Source organism: Oryzias melastigma, linkage group LG9, assembly GCF_002922805.2.
Source record: "Oryzias melastigma strain HK-1 linkage group LG9, ASM292280v2, whole genome shotgun sequence".
In the NCBI taxonomy this organism is placed as follows: Eukaryota; Metazoa; Chordata; class Actinopteri; order Beloniformes; family Adrianichthyidae; genus Oryzias; species Oryzias melastigma.
In genome coordinates this window covers 21,184,998-21,207,469 of record NC_050520.1, presented here as the reverse complement: position 1 = coordinate 21,207,469, position 22,472 = coordinate 21,184,998, and the positions used below count along the sequence as shown (strand labels likewise).

The 22,472-nt window shown below is 39.4% G+C and overlaps 1 protein-coding gene across 9 annotated transcripts in view; it reads left to right on the top strand.

Moving 5' to 3' along the window:
- The window catches only part of rhobtb4 (Rho related BTB domain containing 4), a 36,909-nt gene extending 19,908 nt beyond the window's left edge, over positions 1-17,001 (top strand). For 8 of the 9 annotated variants that reach the window (XM_024275095.2, XM_036213582.1, XM_024275094.2 and 5 more), the window contains 10 exons: positions 1,931-2,132; positions 2,328-2,431; positions 5,651-5,836; positions 6,104-6,923; positions 7,015-7,234; positions 8,094-8,212; positions 10,986-11,136; positions 11,393-11,481; positions 11,709-11,814; positions 11,997-12,175. In XM_024275095.2, coding sequence (XP_024130863.1) covers positions 1,941-2,132; positions 2,328-2,431; positions 5,651-5,836; positions 6,104-6,923; positions 7,015-7,234; positions 8,094-8,212; positions 10,986-11,136; positions 11,393-11,481; positions 11,709-11,814; positions 11,997-12,175 — 2,166 coding nt within the window. In that variant the 5' untranslated portion in view covers positions 1,931-1,940. Of the gene's footprint in view, positions 1-1,372; positions 2,133-2,327; positions 2,432-5,650; positions 5,837-6,103; positions 6,924-7,014; positions 7,235-8,093; positions 8,213-10,985; positions 11,137-11,392; positions 11,482-11,708; positions 11,815-11,996 lie in introns of those variants that run through there. The other variant, XM_036213580.1, reaches the window with a different exon arrangement.
- Positions 17,002-22,472: the final 5,471 nt, after the last annotated feature.

Sequence of the window (22,472 nt, the reverse complement as noted above, 5' to 3'; positions counted from 1 at the left end):
CTGCACTTCCCTGTTCACATCATCCACTGTCTGCGCTCATATTTTAGTCATGCATTCTAGGCGACTCATTGTAGGAGTCTATGAGAGCAGATGACGTTTGAGCATTCACTTTCGAGCAGGTTATGTATGCAGACAGATGCACGGGCGGACTCGCTTTAAGCCTGCTGGGTGGCCCCAGCTGGGGAATGATAGCTAGAAGCTGGGCATTCTGGTGTCCCTTCAAAAAACTGACCGCATCCTCACCGGCGCTGCCTCCTGGTTACATCACTGCACGCATCGCTCTGAGCTCATTACTACATGCACACACATGCATGCTCCCTACATGCATGCACTGACTCCCCAGGCTGCCAAGGGTCCAGCATTGAGGGATTATAAACTATATTTTAGGATGTCCTCATGTCATCTTTTCTCTGTGCATCTTTTTTTTTTTTTTTTTTTAAAATGACAGCAAAGTGAAGCTCCAGCAGGAAAAGCTGTGATTTGTTCATCTGTGCAGCCATGCTGGTCTTACCCTTTTGATCCCCTTTGGCATCACTGATTGATTGTAATGCTGATCCCTCTTTCCATGTTAGATGAATAAGTCCTTCCTGCCTTTTCTCTCTTGCAACTCTCTCTACCTATTAAGCTTTGCATTGGAAGCATTAGATGAGAATTTTCTGTCTTTTTTTCATTAATAACGCTGCTGTTTGAACTTGCTTATACCCTTATGCATGTAGTAGATTTTACATTTTTAAATAAACTGCTTTGTCCGTTTTTGGTTTCTTAGATCTAGAAGCATTGCTTTGGAAGCTGCTTTATTTGGCAGAATGCTGGTGGAATACTGTATGGTTGTTCCCTTTATGAATTGGGAAATTGTCTTTTCTTTGCTAGTCAAAATTACAATGCTTTAATGCATGATGCTTAAATCTTTAATCATCATGTTGACTAAGTGGAGGTGCTCGAGGTCGGGTCAGGGATGAACAGCACGGCGCATACGCGGCCCATGTGTCTGATGAAGTGTCTGCCGTTTTTATCTGCTGGAGTCTGTCGCTGCTGGACTGAAGTGTTGCTCTGGCATCCACGTCAATGGAATAACAGGCAAAGGCCTTTATGAATGTTTCAGATGCTCTATTTACGGGCCCCTGCTGGGGTTCTTGGAACAAGTAGCAGTGACGGAGAGTGATCAGCCGAATGCAGCTTTAGGGGTGTTTAGTGGGATGATGCGATTTAGCAAGAAAGCAGCTTCCCTCTGGAGTGTTTTTCTCTGTTTATTAACGTTTGTTTGAACATGTCAGAAATGTTTGCAAGGAGTTCACGGTGGCTTTTTCACAGCTTCCTTTTAAAAGAAGAAGTTAGTGCAGCTCTATATTGCTGCTTCAGTCTTGTGCTAAAGATAAGTCAGTGCCAGGTGGCTGATCATGCAACCAGCTTGCAGGGAAATTTAAAGTAAACAAGACACATATGACAATTTACCAACACGATGCATTCGTCAAAAACTTTTTTTAGCTTCCATTCCAAAACCGTAAAAATTGTAAGAGTGCATCGAAAGGGAAGCAGGCAGGGTAAAATATGGACAAAGGGAGAAGAGGACATTGACCTCACAAGAGGTCGCTTGCGTTTCAGCTCCTCCTCCCCCTCACTGTCTGTCTCTCTCTGTGTGCTGTTACAAAAATAGCTCCTTGGTCCTCTATTCTTCAGCCTGTGAACCCTGTGTTCTGTTTCAGGCTTTGGCAAAGGCCTCGGTAAAATGGGCATTTCAGCCAAGAGGGCTTAGAGATTCAACAGTGTAAAACTTCGTCTGGACAGTGGGAGAGTTAGTGGCGTCTCTACCTGGTGCCAATTGCTTCCATAGTCAAAATGCAATATCACTGATAATGCTTTATCTGTTTGTAATTTTCATAAATATTACTTCTCATCGTCTTTTTTCTTTTTTTTTTTCTACTTTCTCCAGGGCCCTCTCCATGGATATAGACACAGATTATGAGCGCCCCAATGTGGAAACCATCAAATGTGTGGTGGTGGGGGATAATGCAGTAGGCAAGACCAGACTAATCTGTGCCCGGGCTTGCAATGCCACACTCACACAGTATCAGCTGCTTGCCACCCACGTGCCAACCGTCTGGGCCATCGACCAGTATCGCGTATGCCAAGAGGTGGGAGCATGCACACACACTGTTGAAAAACCCACTTATATAAAAATGTGGGTGCACTTGTTGTGTTGAAATTTTCATTATAGACTTTATACTTTGTATCTTTGCATCCCTTTATTATTTATAATTAATTCTGTTTAAGTCTTGCATTGAAGTGAAGATCACAGGTGAATTGACTTAGACAATGCCTTCCTTTAGGTTCTGGAGAGGTCTCGTGATGTTGTGGATGAGGTCAGCGTGTCCCTGAGACTGTGGGACACATTTGGGGATCATCACAAAGACAGGCGATTTGCCTATGGGAGGTAAGACACACGGGCAAACATGCTTTAGCGCACACATACACACGCCAACTGCCAGAAGTTGGTTATTGACCTAATAACACAGTTGCTGGATGAAAGCAGGAGTAATTACCTTGTAATGCATTCCAATCTCTCAATTGACTCAGTCAGCTAAGAGACTTGCACCAAGCCAATTACAGTTTTCCCCCTACCTCATAAATTTCCAAATTAGATAGCTTTACCTGAAGCTATTCATAAGAATTAAACTGATCTGCCATGCAGGTAAACAAAAATTTTGTAAGTAAAGTTTCTTATTTATTAATACTCTTATTCTACTCGTTTGTGACGCTCTCATATCCTTTGTCAGGCTGACATGATTAAATCATCACTCTATCCTCTTAAGCGCCATCCCCCTGTTAAAGCTCCTTTATTGGTAATATTACTCATTGCTTCAGTGCTAGTAAAAAATGTCACATTTGTTGACAATTGAATGTTCAGTTAATGCAGGGTAAAGTGGGTACACTAAAAACAAAACAGGGGAATGGATTTCTAACAGAGAAATGAATTGCCAAGATGCATGGCAACAAAGAAATAACCCAACAAACATTTTGCAATTCTTATATGTGCATATGCATTTATTTAAGTGTTATTTAGGTTTCATTTGCATTTTTTATTTTAAAAGTGCATGGTCATCATGTGCAAATTAAAGAGTACCCTCTGTGAGTTCTGTCAAGGTTGGTTGGGTGCCTGTTGTGTAAGTTGTCACCTTGTAACCATTATGCAAAATGTTTTTGCGTGACATTCTTTGTACTTGATGCACTTGCTGGCTGCATGACTTGAGTTTGCGGCTCAAATTTCCACCCCTGTGTTGTGTTTATTCCTGGTCTGATGTCTCCATGTTTGCACGGATGGGTGTTGTACTTGGTCCGTGCGTGCTTTGCTGTTTGTGTGTCTGTCCACCCTGTCTGCCTGCAGTCAGCTGATAAAAGCATGGTGCCAGCTCAGCTGTTTTCTCCCCTGCTGCCTCTCTGGCGTCACCAGCTCTAGGCATCATCTGCCTCTCCTGCTCGTCCTCCTCCTCCGGTCCTGCTCATCCTCTCATTTAAACTGGGTCGTGCCCTCTTTAAATAGCCTTCGGACTCTGTTGCTCGACTTCGCTTCACCTTATTTTTTTTTTCTTCTGCTGTGCCTTACCACCCTGTTACCCTTGAAACTTTGCTACCGTCCTCACCTGTGTGTGTCTACGTGCGTTTAACACCAAAACATCACAGTTTCAAGACTGTCACATGCTTTGAGAGAAGTGGAACATTGTGTTTTGGGAAAAGCAATATCGGCCTTTGTAGGTCAGTTTAAACCTAATTTGAGACAGCTTTTGTCCTAGAGAGCAGAATTTCCTATGTAAATTTGGAAAACGTGTTAGGATTTGTGAAATCTGCAGACATGCATTCAGTGTGTTTTCCTGTATCAAAATTTATATTTCCATCTTTGCTGACACATTTTTTATCTTCTTAATGAAACTTGTGCTTTTTGTTCTCACAGATGACCCATTTTTGCCCGTCTTACTGCTCATCTATTAAGCCGTGACACAATTAAACAAAATTCTTGCTTTAGTTCAGCTAGCAACATGGAATCTCAGCATACAAATTCACAGTTAGCTGTCAACTTTAGACTGAGCAGTGAAAAATTCTTACTAAGGTGGTAGAATAAAGAAAAGACTTCAATATAAAACGGTAAAATTAAGTCCATCATTTTTGCTATTTGTCTAAAATAATGTAATAGTTGCACAACTTGACTTGGATGCAAAAACTCTCCACCTGTGTTTATGTTTGTATGCATACCTGTATACTAAAGAAATATGCTGACTGATGCTATCTTTTTTTCATATTTCAAGCAGAATAGAGAAGTCCTTATGGAGAAAAATCTGCAAACACTTGTATCTCTCTTTTTTGAGTCATATAATTCATTGCAAATGTCCTCTGGGGTCTCTTCTGTAAATGAGCAGTCTGATGTCTAGTTTTGCATCTTTACATCCAAGCAAAATTGTTTATATAACCGTGCTAAATAGTATTACTTGTTGGTTCACAAATAGTAAACTGCAGTTTATGTTGTCACTTAAAGTTGTAGAGCTAAAGCCTGCCACCCCAGGGGAAGTATTTAAACTTAACTCAAACTTATTAAGACTTAGCCTTAGTAATGACCCTGTACAGAGTATTAATGGCAGTTAGTGTTTACAATGCTGTGTGCTTGTTGTAAATTTGTACTGAGTGGTGATTTTTCAGTATTAAGATTTTAAAAATAGAACAGCACATGCAGTTCATAAAGGTGGGTGGGGGTGTTCTAACAGCCTTAGAAGATCTTCTTTTGAAACATTTTTAAGCATTAAAATTACCCCTCATACTAGAATATTACAATAAAGATTTGCAACAATGTTTGCTCTCGTTCAATGAATGATGCTTGATTGACACACAATTTTTTCACTCTGTTTTTTTTTTTTTTGTCTTTTGGCGTTTTACATAGAAATGTTAAAAACAGTTTTAGAAAATAAAAGCCCTACTGTTAATAATTAGAGCAACATGTTATTAAGGTGAGAAATCTTTCTGCAAGAGGTACATTCCCTGCTTTGCAGCATTGTTGCACAACAATTGATTTGTTTTGCTTTGGTACTAAAAGATCTTTCCAAATGACAGAGATCAGGCATTACCCAGAAATGCATTACTTTAAAACAGACACGTGCACAAACTTGTTACTGAAATCTCGAGGAACAGCTGCTATCTTCCTGCTCAAACACATCAGATGAGCTGGGATGTGTTTGTGTGTGTGTGTGTTTGTCCGCCTTGGCCTATTCTTAGCCTTTTCTTTGTTGTCCATGTTGCCTTTGAGGGTTTAGAAAGATTTATGCAAGAGTGGAAGAGAGATGAGCCACACAAATAACCAGCCTGGAGGTATGCACGTAGCTTTCACATTGGCACTGTCCAGGCTTTGCACAAGATGAACAAGCTTCTTAAACACACACACACTTTGCACAAGGTTTAACATTAACTGACAACATGCTCAGTGAGTCAACTCAGATTTTTATCCTTTTTTTCTCATTTCTGTTGTCTTCAACCCATCATGACATTTTTGACTGACACTTGTTCATAATCATAACACCATAAATCAGCAAAACGTCTTTTCCCTTTTGTGATCACCAGTTTTCTATTCGCACATACTGAAAAGTTTTTTACACCTTTTTTTTCTCTTTAGGTCTGATGTTGTGGTGCTATGCTTCTCTCTGGCTAATCCCAATTCCCTGCGCCATGTTCGCACCATGTGGTTCCCGGAGATCAAGCACTTCTGTCCCCGAACACCTATCATCCTGGTTGGCTGCCAGCTGGATCTGCGTTATGCTGACCTGGATGCAGTAAACCGTGCACGACGACCGTTAGCAAAGTGAGATGCATTCCTTATGGGGCATTAACAGACTCTTATGTAATGCCAGCTCTTGAATGTGGTCTCATGGGTGTGTCCAGTTAATCAGTGGTCTGTTATAGTAACTGAATCACTATAGATATGCATCTGACATATTTGTTTGCCCATTATTTCCCTTTTGTCTACAGTCTTTTTTTAGATGCTCTATAAAAAGAGTTGTAAAGGATGACTTGAATCTAAGTTTCTTCTTCCTTTTTGCACTTCTGTCTATTTCTCTCTGACTCACAGGCCCATCAAACCCACAGATATTCTTCCTCCAGAGAGAGGCCACGAGGTGGCAAAAGAACTTGGTATTCCCTATTATGAAACCAGTATCGTCGCCCAGTTTGGAGTCAAAGATGTATTTGACAATGCCATCCGTGCTGCACTTATCGCTCGCAGACATCTACAGTTTTGGAAGTCACACTTGAAAAAAGTTCAGCGGCCCTTACTCCAAGCTCCCTTCCTACCTCCACGTCCCCCACGCCCTATAGTGGGGATCCCCGATCCCCCCCTCACCGATGGTGAGGGTCCCGATTCGCTCTTCTGTCACCCTCTGTGTGCAGATGTTCTTTTCGTTCTGCAGGGCGGCACCACTCATGTCTTTGCACACAAGGTTTATCTGGCAACATCCTGCTCCAAGTTCTACGACCTCTTCACCCTTGATATTGGTGGGTCATGTGCAAGCCCACAGGGAGAGGAACAGGAAAGCAAAGAAAATGTGGAGAGTGTGGAGGAGGAGGAGCAGAGCAGACGAGGAGCCAAGGAACAAGCAGGGCGCACCAAGAGCTTGGATATTGATAAAGATGGGGTTGATGGAGGAGTGAGGGACCTGTACAGACCCCAACTGCTGCAGCAGGGCTCTTTGAGGACTTCCCAGAGTGATAATGCACTCCCATCGTGTGCTCAGTATTCAGTGGGGGTGCAAGGGACTGGACGAGCACTTTCAGGATGGGGAAGGGGGTTCCTTAGTGTGCGTTTGGAGCATGTTAACGATCCAATGACTGGACGACCACGACTCATGACCGTGGTAGAGATGGATGCACTTATACAGGAGGAACCCTTTAAGGTAAAGAAAAAAAAACTATCAGTGAATCTACAATCACAGGTTTTTTTTCTTCTAAAGATGTCGCTAACTTCTTTATTTGCCACGGTTTTAGGCCGTGCTTCAGTACTTATACACAGGAAACTTGGACGAGGGCCGAGGTGATCTGATGCAAGTGGCGACCATTGCAGAGCTGCTTGAGGTGTTTGACTTGCGCATGATGGTGGCCAATGTTCTGAACCGAGAGAGCTTCATGAACCAGGAAATCACCAAGGCCTTTCATGTTCGCAGAGCCAACCGCATCAAAGAGTGTCTCAATAAAGGAACCTTCGCTGGTAAATCCAATAGTGCCAAACACTGAGTGCCTCCAAAAAATGTCAGAAGCATTGTTGTCATTGCTCATAATGCATTTGATAGAATCAGTTTTTCAGTGTCTGTGCGTGCATGTTGAGTGTGAGGATTGTGATGAATTGATGGTCCTGAAAGAGAGATTTTAGTCTTATGTCCTTAAACTTCTTTCAGTCTCTACAAATGTACCCTCTGAGTACATTTGGTTTTGATTTACCATCAAGTAACTGCTATAAACATGTCTATTAATCTTATATTGACTTTGAAACTTTTTCAAAGTTATTCTTTGACTTTTTTTACTGTTGCATTAGTTTGGTTGTTAAGTTTTTGAAGCTTGTTTTTGTTTGTCTTGTTCTGGCTTTGTGTTCCCCTGTTGGCTGTCTGCATGTTATTGTCTGCTTGATGCTGCATCTGAGCCAAACATTGCAATGACTTCTCTGTAATCATTCTGTAACTGTAAAGAGTTTAGTTCTTTATTAGTATAATTTAAAAAAAAATTATTTAAAGTTCTATTTTTGCTTATGTTAGTGCACCAACATAGTCACTGTTTTTTTTTTTTTTTGTCATACTGACATTTTTTAGACAAGTTCACACAAAATTTACTTCATGACCCACAATTCTGCATCTATTCTTCTTCCCTCATTCTGAGCTGGTCACTGCTCTGTCCCTCTGTCAATTTATCTCTCTGTCTGTCTACCTGTGTCCGTGTCTGTCTGCGTGTCTGTCTGGCCTTCTTGTCTACCTGTGCGTGTCTGGTCGTCTGCCTCGTCTGTCTTTCCCCCCTCTGTAGCTTGGGCCTCTGTGGCATTCCACGAGATGAACGCTCTTTTCCCACCCCGGTTTTAGATGTGGTGTTCCGGCTGGATGACGGCTTCCTCCCAGCCCACAAGCCCCTGCTCATCTCCAGCTGTGACTGGATGGCTGCTATGTTTCGCGGCTCTTTCAGGGAAAGTTACATAGAAGAGGTGAGTTTAGATGCACCTAAAATAGCCTTAAGATAGGTTTAAGCCTGTTGCATCATCTGTTGGCCTCAGAAAAACAAGAAATTTGGGGTGAAGGTTGGTTAGATAAGGTTTATTACTTTGGTGATGTATTTATAAAATCATCTCACGCTGTTACGTATCTATTACTGTGTTTATTTCCCCCTCCACAGTGTCAAAAGGTTGCGCTCCTATCACTTTGGCCTACATAGCTTTAGTTTCAATTCCATTTTTGATAACAGTTCTGCATGTACAAGTTACTGAGTGCTTTGTTCGTTTGAGTGCATACATCTACTTGCAGAAGCACATGCTGAAAAAAAGGTTTATCCATGTAACCACACAGACAAATGCCTTTTGATTCTGTTGATCGTCAGAGCTGCTTCAATGTGTTAACCACAGACTGTTTTAGGTATGATGCTAAAACCTTATGCACTGACAACTGAAGGAAATCATACTAACTTCAAGACAGAAGCTGCCTCTATAGCAACTTTTTCCAGGAAGTGAGTTTGGTTACTTCAGATGGACTCCATTTCTTGTGGCAGGGCATGTGCAGGGGATCTGACCTGACCACAAAGGAACTCATAGTCTGTCTCCAAGCTGATGCTCTTTGGACTGTGTTACACAACCAGATCCCATAGATTAAATTCAGGGCGTGTAGGTTTAGGTTACTAAGGATCAAGCTCTTAGAAGAACTGGATTTCCGTTTGCATTTCCACCGAGAAGGGATTTAGCTCCAGAACAAACCGCAAGAGGGAGTTCAAATGTCCATTGGTGCTCAATGATGCTGATGGTAAATATAGAACATTAGCAATATTTGGAGGAGAACTGAAAAATGCAGGCTGTTTTTGCTAATGTTAACTTTAAAAAGTAATTTTAAGGGGTGGCTGTTATGGTGTTTTTTATTCAGTTTGAGAAAACATGCTCTCTGGATACTAATCCTCAGAGTGATAACACAATGTGAAAACATATTAAGATTTTTTTAGTGTTTAAATCCATAAACAAATCTGACTATATTCTACAATATTTTATTAGTGATGATTAGAAAAGTTGGGTTAATATGCCAGCAAAAAAAAAAACATTCTACTCTTTAATGTAAAAGAAGTGACAGTTTCAGAGTGGCCAACTTTTATACAAAATCGTTTTGATAATCTAAGATTAATTTTGCCTAATCAGGTCGAAAATGAAACCACTTTGTTGAGAAAAAATAATCTTTGCATAACAAAATCGGAGAATTAAGAGGTTTTAAGGAACAAAAAAGCCACAATAGATCAACACTTTTACTTAAACAGTTCAGTTCAAAGTAATATGTTTTTTTGGGTTATTAAAAAGTATTATTTTTTTGAATAGAATAAACTGAGATGTTTTCCTCCATGAATCGTAGGCTATATATATATTGATGTGATTCTAGCTTTTAAAATACCTCATCTGTGCACGTTTTCAAGCAACCTAAAGACTAATTATGTGGTGTTGAGTGTCAGGATTATTAAGTAATGTGTGCCTGCTGTCTCTGTCACCATGTAACTGTGCTTCTTAGGGGAGTACATGTTATTCCTTGGATATCACATGAGGTTGTGTCTGCTTCTCTCCCAGAGTAGCAAAAAATAGAATTATCTACATCAAGATTCTTGAGTGCTCTCTTGAGCATTGCCTTTTTTTTCTGATTTAATGATTTGGTGTTGCGACTTCCTCCATTTTTTTTTATCTATAATATTTACTTCCTAATGAATGATCTTTTGTTTCTTTCATATTGACAGTCATCGCTTTTGTTAGTTACCCCAATTCCATGTTGCATAAATTTCAAGCAAATTTCATCAGGAATTTTCCATCCGAAGCAGAGATATACACAAAACTTCCAAGAACCACAATGATTGCAGGCTTAGAGTTGAAGAGCATATGTCACTGCAGATGAAAGGCCTCATCTGTGAAATGCATTGTCACTCCGCCTGTGTCCACTCATTAACACTTCCTGTCTCCAGCTGGAGCTCTAAGCCCCAGAGACCCCCCCTTGTCTTGGTGTTGTGTCAATTTTTCTATTCTAACAAGAGGTCATGGCAAGTTGACATTCTCCTAATTGGTTTTGAGAGTGGAAGCTAGAAAGTGCACAGGGGGTAGACTCCGAGAGCTCCTGGAGGGGTCAGGTCATCACAGTCGTAAACATTTAGCTCCCTTCCTTCTTTCTGTGGATTCCACTTCCTTACCTGCTGTTGCTTCGGTATTGGCCAAATGTACTGTAATTAAACCGGAAAAACATTTATCAGTGGCTTTAAACAGATTTAAATGCATTTTATTATAAAACAAAAGGGAGAAAGGGAGAGTTAAACTTATCAATCAGGCAGGGGGTCATCGGGTCCCATTTTTAGAGTCTTTGGAATGATTCTGCTGCGATTTTGAACTCATGACCTTCCATTCTCAGGGTGGACACTCTATCACAAGGCCAGCTGAGTTTGAAGGTTCCTCAGGTGTATCAGTCACTAAATCTGGTTTAAGATACATATACACACCTCTCCATACTCAGAGAATGGGAAAATGTGTGTTCATAGGTTTATTAGATTTTGATTTAGTGCCTACGTCAGTAGTTCCCAGAAAGTGCTCTTTTTTTAGCTAACATTGGTGCCAAAAGACTATATCCCCTCCGTTTTACCTCTTTCAAGGTACACAAATGGTTTTAGATTTATCAAATGTGTTTCACAAATGTAAGGTACATTTATACTTTTTTTTTCTTCTTCTTTAAAATGTCTCCTTTTTTCTGACTTGCTAGGTGTCCATCCCGAACACCAGTACAGCCTGTATGCGTGGAGTGCTTGAGTTCCTGTACTGTGGACTTTTGACTCCATGTCCCGGTTTGGAGCCCATGGAGCTCATTGTACTGGCCAACCGCCTGTGCTTGCCGCGCCTGGTCGCCCTCACTGGTAAGGGACAGTTTAAGGAACATTAGAATTTCTGTAGCAACAGATCAAACACAGGCGTGATAAGACGGAACAGCGTTTTTGAGGAATGTTATGTGGAGATCAAAAGTATCTCCATGTTAATGCTTCAGACATTGTAGTGGCCTTTGTAAGACAAACAATTACCATAAATTAATGGCAGGAAAGCTGGTGTACTGGGACAGTAGTTTGTGTAAATGGAAAAAAACTGAAGACTTTTCTTTGATTTTGTGATATTCAGAGCAGCATGCCGTGGATGAGCTTCTCCAGTTGGCAGTTAAAGGGGTTGACATTGATGGCCAGGTGTTGGCTTACCTCGAGCTTGCACAGGTCTGTGACTAACTTTTTTCCAATACATTACATCCTTTAACATTGGAATTTGTTGATACTTTTGTACATTTGAATCTGTTAAATTTTGTTAATAGTAACCTACAGGCAATATAACTACATTTACTTTTTAAGTTTTTCTTTTTTTCTGAAAATGTTATTTTTTCTTTAAATGGCTTTATCTGCTTTCTTAATTGATGCTGTAACTCGTATTTTTTTGCCTTTCACAGTTCCACAATTCCAAACAGCTCTCAGCTTGGTGTCTCCACCACATCTGCACTAATTATAACAGCATCTGCCGCAAGTTTCCCAAAGACATGAAGGCCATGTCTCCAGGTATTTTATAGACGCATTGCATTTTCTTTAAATTAAAAAAGAAAAAGAAAAAAAATCTAATGTAGATTTTTTTTTTCTGTTTTTTAACCCAAAAGTCTGTCAGGTACAAAAAAACACCTCAGAATATTTCCCAAAGAGGCAGCCACTCTAATCTCTGCCTGAATTTTCCCTCCTTTCCACAGAGAACCAGAAACATTTTGAGAAGCATCGATGGCCTCCTGTGTGGTTCTTGAAGGAGGAAGACCGCTACCTTCGCTCTCAGAAGGAGCGCGAGCGGGAGGAAGAGATCCTGCGCAAGCAACACACCAAACGCGGCTGGTGTTTCTGGAGGCACCCGTCTTCCTCTCCACACATCTCCTAAAAGCTTTTGCTCACTGACGTCTTCACCCTGTTCTGGATCACTGCATCAAAAAAAAAAAAGAAAAAAGAAAAAGAAAGCTAGCTCCTCACATACTGTATGTATACTTATATATACTTGAGGATAGCTCTGAGTGCTTTTTAAATGGAGTGATTGCTCTCCGTGCTAATATGCCTGAATGTTTGCATGTTTGGGAGTGTGTACCTTTTGATAGTATGGATCACCACTTGAGTGTTATGTTGTGTGAACTAATGTAAACTCTGCTGGAGGGTATGTCCAAAAGGTGTGTGAGTGTAAGTGTGTGTTTTTGTGACTTGAGTGATGCTTCCAAGTTGTGGGCTTCCCAGATGCCCTGATCTATAAAGGCCTGTAACACTGCAGTGCAACTCCTCATCCCTCCATTAGCACTTCGTCCCTCCACCAGTACCCAAACGGTTGCAGCCTTTGAGTGATTGGACTGGGAGCAAGGGCTCTCATTCTCTCTCAGTCCCCTAGTCTCTATTCTTCACATTGACCTTAATGACTTTTAAACACTGACCACTGCAGGTCCTTTTGTTTTTTTTTTATCTCTGCCTTCACTTCTGCAAAGACTGTTAGCTTGCAAACACTTGTCACAATCCACTAATTTAAAGCCAGCATTAAACTCACAAGAGCTTAAAGGAATATGATCCAATTTCATTAATATTTGATATCTTTAATGACATTTTTCTGCATTTTTTGACATTGTTTTTAGAGGAATTACTAGCAAGAAGTGAACGATTTTCATTGCAATTACAAGTATGAATTTGTAAGGCTAACTTAAAAAGAAAAATAGCCAACAGTGTTGTCTTTTTCTAGGCCTGCCTCCTCCTCTTCCTTCCACACTTGCTAGGAGAAAAAAGAGCAAAACACAAGCTGTTCTCAGTGACTTGATTAGAACAAACTGCTCTTCAGAGAGTCTCACATAGCCACTTTACAGCAATGTTAGGGTAAAGCAAGCCTTACTTAATTTATTTAGATTTCTGCCACGGTGGACGATGGTCCAGTATTAAACGTCCACAACCACTAGGTTGCTTTGAAGCACCTAAGCCAGCCTGCCTTTACACCCCTGTATCCTCTAGGGGCAGCACTGCTCAGGGCCTTGCCACTAACTAACCCAACAGGTGTGTTTTATTTTATTTTTTAATACCATTTTTTTTTGTTTTAGTTAGAATATCACCTTCAGTTTATGCAGTGTCAAAAAAGCAGCAAAAAGAAACAAAAAAAAAGGATAAAAACAAAAACATAAGCTTATAATAATACAACTTTTTCTGGACTCTAAACACCAAAGCTGTAGATCTTTTCAGTTTCATCTTTTTTTTTTTTTTTTAGTATCTTCGGTTTTCAGTTGTGGATGATATGTGAGGAAATTTGAGAGTAACTTTTGGAAGGGGACAGCATTTTGAGGATATATTTGAAGTCTTCTTTGGCGTAGTCAATCTCAAGTGTCAGGAGAAACGGGTCACTCAAGACATTGCCTTCCCCTCCTGTTAGCTGGGGTTGAAAGTGGTGCTTAAGATGTGTCCACACAGTATTTTAAATAAGCATCAACACACACAGCTTGGTATTGAGTCTTTAAACATCTCTCTAGTTGCTTGCTGATTACCTGTTGAGCATGTGTTAGAATTTAAAGGTAACCTAAACCATTAAAAAAAAATCTTTGCAAACTGCTAGCAGTCAGTAGGAGTTCATAACTTGTTTTAAATGAGGGTTTCTGATTTTTACAGTGGTTAAAACCTTATGGTGTTTTTCTCAGTTTTTTCTTTTTTTCAAAAACAGCATAACTTATTACTTTTATTTGTAACCATAAAATGGATTTAGCTTTGGGTGTATTTTACAGTCACTATAGGTGTTTTACAACTGGCAAATTATTTTATTGCTATATTTTAATGGTGCTAATTTATTTGGGCTTTCATACTGAATGTGAACAAAAAAAAGAGATGTTTGGTGATAAGTTTCTTTTCTCACACTGATCCATTTGTGGGTTTGGGCCCCTCAGCTTTACCCAGGCAAATGTAGGTGTACTGTGTGAGACATGTGGTGTGTTCCGCAGTTTTCCATTGGAGGTGCGTAAAGTAATTTTCAGCTACCAGAATAGAAGCATCTCTTGAGGCCCAAGTGAGAACTGAGCTGATTCATCTCTGAAAACAGTAAGGTTGACGAGAAAGCAAACAAGTCCCAGTTTAACATTAGGTACATCCTACATATTCTGGATGGATTCCATTAGCAGTTATTAAGAGTGAAGCACTTTGCTAATTTAGACAAAAGGCAGAGAGAAGAGAAAAGAAAAGGGAGTTTTTTTGATTGATGGTATTTTTACATTTTTTTTCTTGGTCGTACTAATGGTTAAGCTTCTATTTTTAGTCTGTGTGCCTTATATTTGGACTAAACAAAGTGTGGAATTTTAGCAGCATGTTGCTCAAACCCTGCAGGCATGTTCTGCAGTGATATGACAGACAATGCCACAATTGTAAAAAAAAAAGAAATATGGGTTGCATCATCCACTCTTAAGCATAACCCTCCTTGAGGAGTTTTAGTCTAATGCAACATCTTTAGGCATACGTTGCAATGCCATCAACGTAGGGTGTGTTTTTCTGATCATATGACCTTAGATTGGGATTCATATTGTGGCTGGAATCATCTACTGACCGGGTGATGAAGAGGGCATTTCCATTTAGGAGAAATCATCACTTGTTTGAAAGCCCAGCTTTTTTAGTTTGCACTGGCTGGCCTGTGCACTGGGAAGGTGCAACCATTTTTGGGTTAGCTTGCAGCATGGTGGTCAAGATTTGTCGGTGTGGCATTGGTGTTGTTATGCACTTTCTTAGTTGTCGTAGCTTTGTATTGTTAGCATGAATTTTATCCTCACATAGCTGATGTTTGTAGCATGACGTTTCTTCCTTGAACTTTTCCCCAGAAGCCTCCAGTAACAGGAGTCACCAGGCTTCCTTAAGGCCTCGTTGATGCCGAGCCTCACAGCAGCTCTTTTAGTCCTGAGTGGCTTTATGCATGTTTAACTCAGCACCACTTGAGGTAGCATTATTGCAGGAACATTTAAAGACATTAGCTTGATAAGGATTTGTTACGGCACTGTTTGCTCTTTATGTAGCAACGGATGAGGTCCATAATTAGAATTTTTTTAGAAGCATTAAAACTCTGATGTTTGAAAGGATGTTTTTAATGGTTAACAGTCACGTTTGTTGGCATTTAGTTTGCACAAACTATTTTGGAATTGGTAAAAAAAAAAAAAAAAGCATGGCTGCATGCTTTCCAGGAAACCTTTTTATGCTTTTTGGAATGTAGAACTTTCTACAACTAATAAGACAAGAAAAAAAAAAACTGATTTATTGCTTTAAGTAAAAAAAAAGGCAACATATTTAGTACTTTTCTTCCATTTCTCAGTATTTGATCCACATTAACTCTAACATGCCAAAGTTACATCTTGTTGCATTGTAATGTAAAACACAGGTTCATGGGATAGGTATTGCGTTTTTATAAAGTGTTTTTTATGTCATCCTTTTATACTGCCCTAATTACTTTAGACAGAGCGGTTCTTCCTCTCTTTTATTTTCCGGCCTGATTTTCCTTCCATTAAGTGAGGCCTAGCGACTGAGAGAACACCACTGTTTGAAGACGTCGGTGTCTTCTCTCCTGTGCCTTCAGTGAAGTTTCACCTTTTCAGCTTTGAACTGGTTGGCTGCACTGCTGTGTGTGTAGCTGTCTGTCTGGGCTCAAATTCAAACATCAGTTAAGCCAAGAAATGAACTAAAAGCAGTTAGCTTTTCTCAATGCAGAGTGTCTTAAACTTCCAGTATACTGGCTTTGGATTTTTTATGATCTAAAGTCACTGGCTAGATAATAAATGGCTTCCAGTGCTAACACGTTGAGCTTTACCTAGTCCGTTTTTAGCATTGTTTATGATAACGCTACGCAATATGAATTTTCAAATGACCAAGAAACCCAGCAAACCAGCAATTCATGTCTGCACTTTTCCAGGTGCCTGCACTTTTCTTATGTAGCCTAATATTTGTATTCTGTCTTTATAATGACTTCTTTTCTTCTTGAGCAGCAATGAAATATCAATTTTCTCCTGTTGTTTCTTTCTTTTAAAGCCATGCTCTGTAACTATTTCCTTTTGCTTCTGCTACGACTTATTATCTAACAATCTGACAGAGTTTTCAGTTAAATCTGTGAACAACGTGTTGGATTTAAAGCAGAAATTACCTGTGACCGATGTAAGCTTGATGCTTTTAAGGAAATAGTAATTAGTACAAACAACACAGTGTTGGAAAATATCATGTACACAGATGAAAATAACCCTCCACCGGTTGAAAACTCACAACAATGTATCTATTTACCATGTTAGTGTATACATAACTTAGCTAATAGCTTGTATGCACGGGCTGTCATTTAACACATATGGTGTAATTAGACTTTGGCCTATACTGTAATTTTTAGGTGGATCGTACATACTGTATAATACTGTTATGCTTTATGTTTATTTCTTTGATTTATTAGAGTGTTATTTACATTCACTGTCTTGTTGCTACATTGTGTTATTCATAAAGTTGTGTTTATTAAAAGTTAAAAGAAAGAGCACACTACACTCACAAATTATTAAGGGCTTAAAAGAAACAATCAGAATGTTTTGCTGCTGTTGCAAAAAAATGTTTTAAAAATTAAGATTTTGTAATATTTTTCAACCACTGTGATTTTTACAAAATTAAAACAAGATATGTAAAGAACTTTTTTTTGCCATTTCAGTATTTTGATGTTTGACTTGAATTTTATTAAAATTGTTAATCCTTTGAGCTTCTTGTGTCATTTTTTTTTAATAGTTTTTTTATTTTTTTTATCTCTGTTTGTGTACCTTACATGAGTTAAGATGGCAAAATCTGCACTATGAAGGTATGGTGAAATGTCCAGAGTAAAGCTGGCCTTTGACCTTCAGTAGCTGGGTTTGCTCCAACAACCTTGTGACCCCTAAAGGGAACAAAATGGTTCATAGAATAGATGAATGGCAACATGTGAAGCAAAGAAAGACTGTTGCTGTAGACATTTCATTGACATTTTGCATATACAAAGAGAAATTTCCACTATCGTTTGACGTATTTTTCCTTATAGAGTTGTATTCTGTACTATGCAATATCACTGGTTTAGCACTGGAAAGAATGCTGAGTATGAGTCACTACAAAAAAAGGCTTTCATTTCACCAATCTCCTTAAGAAACTTTAAAAATAAATTTCCTATTACATTTTTTAAACTAATAGATGTTATGATTTCACTTGTTTAAACAGTGATTTAGAAAAAATAAAAAAAAGGATAAAAATCAAACAATTTGGACTTCAATTTATCATTCAAATATGTGTGACTGAGAGTGTGTTTGGTTGTTGGTCTCCGAGTTGCCCAGTGATATACTGGCGTCCTTTCCAGGGCGCACCCCGCCTTCACCCTCCAGGGGCTGGATAGGCTCTAGCAGCTCTGTGGCCCCATGTGGGACTAAAGTGGGCTCTAAAGAGTGATAGATGGATTGATAGAAGCTGGTATTGTGAAAATAACAAGAAAATGTATATTGAAATTATTATATATATATTTAAAAGAGCATCATATGGTCAGATGTGCTTGTTCCTGTAACCTGAACTTTAATGCAACTGCACCACCTAGTGGAAATGAACTGAAACATTAATCTGTGCCAAATAAATAAAAAATAGGGTGAGGACATTTTTTTTCAAAAACTGTTGATCACAACAGAAAAAATGTGCACAAATAATTGTCTTTTTATTATGATTTTACATCCTCTTAAGATATAACTTATAGACTTAACCCATAACCGTCTCCACGTGGTTCCACATGCATCATCTCCATCGACACGCTGTGAGCTCACTCTTTTATTAAAGTGTGGTAAAAGATCACAGCAGCCCACAGTGATGTGGGGGTAGAAGTTGTCATGGAAAGTTCTCCAATGTGGCCAGTGACTGATAACTGTGGAGGAGTACCCAGGAAAGCTGGCGACTGCAAAGAATGGAACATCTAAGTCCAAATACCATTTTATGACGAGACTGTTACAGTCAAACTCGTCTTGCAATTTTGGGAAAACATGATAGTCACACAGCTGACCTGCATCCTGTTATTAGATATTGTGGTACATGGGAGTTTTCTTTCATTACCTGTGAGATGGATTAACTTTACAAGCCTTTTTGCATAAAATGGTCACTAGCATTGGTTTGAACACTGATTATAGAGCTGCTTTGTAGGCCCGAGCAGTGGGTTGCGTTCAAATTTGCCACAAACCCTGCCCCTGTCTCTGCGCCAAAACATCATGGAGCACGATTTAAGACAGAGACGAGCTGACATCACCACATCTGGCTCTCATTTCCCCAAAGTTCTCTTGGGTGAACATCATATGTGTTGAATTCAGTTTAGAGTTAAAGACAAAAGAGTCATAGGAAGCTTTAGGAAGTAGAAATATACCAGTTTTTAGTCTATTAGAGGTAAAAGTAATGTTTTCCCAAGCCTAAAAGATGTAGCAACTTATGAATTTTTATGATCAAATAGACAAAGGTTCACAAAAGACACACAATTGTATTATAAAAAATGTACATTTCTTTTTAAATTAATATTTAATTTACTAATTTCTAAGTTATCTTGCTTCCCTGTAACACAATTGGACCATCTGCTGAGAAAATCCTTGTTACGTGTTAAAAATCTCCACTTCAAATGCACATGATGCATAGACACACAGTAACTCACATGTGTGAACTGTTGCACACGCTGAAGCCCAAAGGAGAGATATCTCAAGGCTGTTGTGAAGGCACATAGCTGAGCAGTGACCTCACCTGAGTCTGATGAGAAGACGCATGTGAAAATCTCTGACTTCTTCTGTCTCTTAAAGGCAAACAGGCACAAGCTCAGGCACAATGTGCCGCTGCACCCTGCCCAGGCCTAATCTCTTTGCCTTGAACTAATATTTTGTTTTCAGTTTTTGGCACAAAGATTTCTTCTTTTATCATTGATGTTCGGCACCTTAATTGATCTTGACAGTCTTTCAAAGGAAGGTCTTTATGTTATTTGCCACGAGCTGCAGACAGATTTGTGAGTCTCACTGTCAAAGGAATAGGTGAACATAACAGACAGAACTTCTGTGAGTTCCACAACACTCCAACATTAACCTTTTTGTCATGGAAAACCATGTCGGTCCTCCACTGAATTAAGCATTACCGTGACATAAAGCGGTGGAATACATTTAAATAGATTTTAAGCTTTAAAATGCAAACAAAAAGAGCTAAGATGGCGTATGCTTGTATAGCACTTTTCCAGCTTCTAAGAAAGTCCAAAGCGCTTTACAGACACAGTCCTACTCACCTATTCACACTCTGATGGTGGCTCCACTGCTGTAATGTGAGGTTCAGTGTCTTGCCCAAGGACACTTCGACGCATGGAACCTGGAATCTTCCAATCAGAATTCCACCGCTCCACCAGACGGATGTTTGTAGCTTTTAGGAGGTGCAGCAATTTGTCAAACCCTATTTCCACCACGGGAGATTAAGTTAATATATTAGGCAAACATCTTGGTTGGTTTTATATGAATTAAAGTCTCTGGAAAAGCAACAGTGATTCTATTTATTAAGGTGGAACACAGCAGACTGTCCATTAGACATGTCCAAAGTCTGAAAAATGTTCTTATTTCTACAGGCCGGCAATCTCCTATCATAAAATCAACAATATGCTGCCCCCTGCACTTTTATGAGCTTTGGATACGATTTCTTGATTGGCCAAATTTCAATATAAGTCATTGTAACCCTGTGGCACCAACTCGGACTTCAAACCGAAATTCACAGTCATTTTGCTGAAAAATGTATTTAAGTTGATAAAAGGGTTCAAAGTTGTCATATTTTCATCTTTGCAAAAAGTTTGGACACTTCTATTGTACATCTTAAGGAAGTTGAAGACCTTCAGCCTTTCATGGGGGATGTTTGATTTCTTCACCAGGTCCTCTGTGGAGACAGTGGTGGATTTAGCAGTGTGAGGGCCCAGGGCGAACAATAAGATGGGGCCCTCTGCAGTGGTTGCATTAATCATTTCTTTTTTAAAATCCTTCCCCAAAATGTGTGCAGTTTCTTTATTTTGTCAGGTTTTGTTAAGAAGGTAAAAGACAAAAGAATACTTCAATGATGAACAAAACAATACGCTGTGGAGTGGCATCAACACAAGACTTTTTTTTATTTTTCAAAATGACAACTTTCTGCCCCTCCTTTTTCCTTTCTTCTGTCTCCTCACATTATTTATCTTTCTTTTCTGTTCCCTTGATTCTGTTCTTTTTCCTGTTTTGTCTTTCTTTTTGCCCTTTTGGAAGTGTAGTAACACATTTTTTTTTCCTTTTTATAGCTGTTTTTATTATCTCTCGTTTATTTTCAAACTCTTGGAAGAGTCTTTCTCTGCTAGCTAACTTCCTGTTGGCAGAATATTCCATTGCTGCAGATTTATGGGGGAAGATGAAACACTTACATGATAAGTCATCTCTGTGATTTTTTTTTCTTTTATTTTGACAGTCACGACAGTCAATGATTTTAGAAATATTTTTGGTATTCAGCTCCCCTTCCTTTGCCTAATGGTAGATCTTTCGAGTCCAAACCATTCCATTAAAAATTTCTAATTGTCCTTCATTCGTTAAAAAAAAGCGTGTTTTTTTAAAATAAAATATGATTAAATTACTTGACATTCCTGTTAGACATCTAATGAATCATGTTAAAACTGTTTTTATCATGAGTATCATATAACTCTAAGCTTGAACAAAATCAGAATTAAAAATGTAAAACTATTCATGCTAACTCAAGTTTATGTAAATAAGCGAAACATGCAGATTATTGGGATGCATTTATTCTGCTTATTTTTATCAAAAATGTTTCTAAATGTCAATTTGTAACAGTTTTAAAAGTAAAATCTACTGTAAGACCTTCTTTCTTTTCAATACATGTGCTGACTCTCAAGTCCAGACATTTGGGCATTTATTATCTAGGCGTTATTTTTCTACCCTCCATTCCTGTGCTGCAGTCCGTGCTACTTGGTTAATACTGAGCTTCTATCAATGCCAAGTTTCAAATAGCAAATGTTGTTTTTGCGGCTTCAGTAAAAAAATCTGCCCTCTTCATATCATCCAGAATTTAACAACATCTATTTACACAGTAAACGTGGGCAGGACCTTTACTCTGTGTGCACACAGAAAAATGATGAAAAACATATTTTAGAAGTGCAGCCAAACAAGAGGGAACAGCCCAGGCTGTGACCCCTGAACTCCAAACACAAGCCTGAACTTTAAAAACCACCCATCATATCTGGGAGCACATAAAGCTGCCATGGAAACCTTCAAGGTGAGAGCTGGACATGCTAGAAACTAACAAAGAAGTGCAAATTTAGCGATAAAGCTCTATTTATTCAATTCGGAAATAGTATGTTTGTCATCCAGCACCACATACCAAAAGAACAGATACGGATGACTTTAGCATGGACTAATGATCCAGACAGTCTTGAAGGATGTTGCGTGTGACTGAGTCACTCAGCAGCTTGTCGTGCACACTCCAACCATTAGCCAAAGACAGGAAGGCAGGAAACTGTACAAAAAGCCTAAAACAATTGAAGAAGTGTCTGCAAATGAAGAGAAAATCCCCATTAGCCCTCAGGGACACATTTCCAAATCCCCACTGGACGCACAAACTCCCACATTTAGACCCCATATCCAACAACAGCTGCCACCGCACCCCAGCAGAGGAAATGCCAAAGTCTTCTGAAGTGGAGCATAACAGCTCTGCAGTTCACTTCCACTGTTAAAGAGCTGGAAGACTGAAAGAGCAGGACAGCCTCTAATAGCAGGAAGCTGTGAGAATGATTGTGGTATGAGGATATCAGGCCTCTTGTCTTGCTGGCGTAAAAACAGCTGAGAGCTCTTCAAAACTTGAGCATGCGTCACAAAGTCAGCGCAGCAATGGAAAAGTGTGTGTGAGAGAGGACAATTTTCATACAAAAATAACTTCCACTACAAGTTGGATTCCCTGTTTCTCTCTGAAGTAATAAAAAATGCAAACGAACAGTTGCAGCTCAGGTGATGCAAATTTTAGCCAGGGAAAAGGCACACAAAGATAAAAGGATGATGGAGAGTCTATGCCTCACAAGGAAGTGTTGCCTCTCATGAGTGATTACATTGGGTGACTGCCTCAATCCTGGGTTCCCGAGAGGATTACTCAGCCATTGTGCACTGTTTCCAGATCAAACCTGGTGGTGAATAACG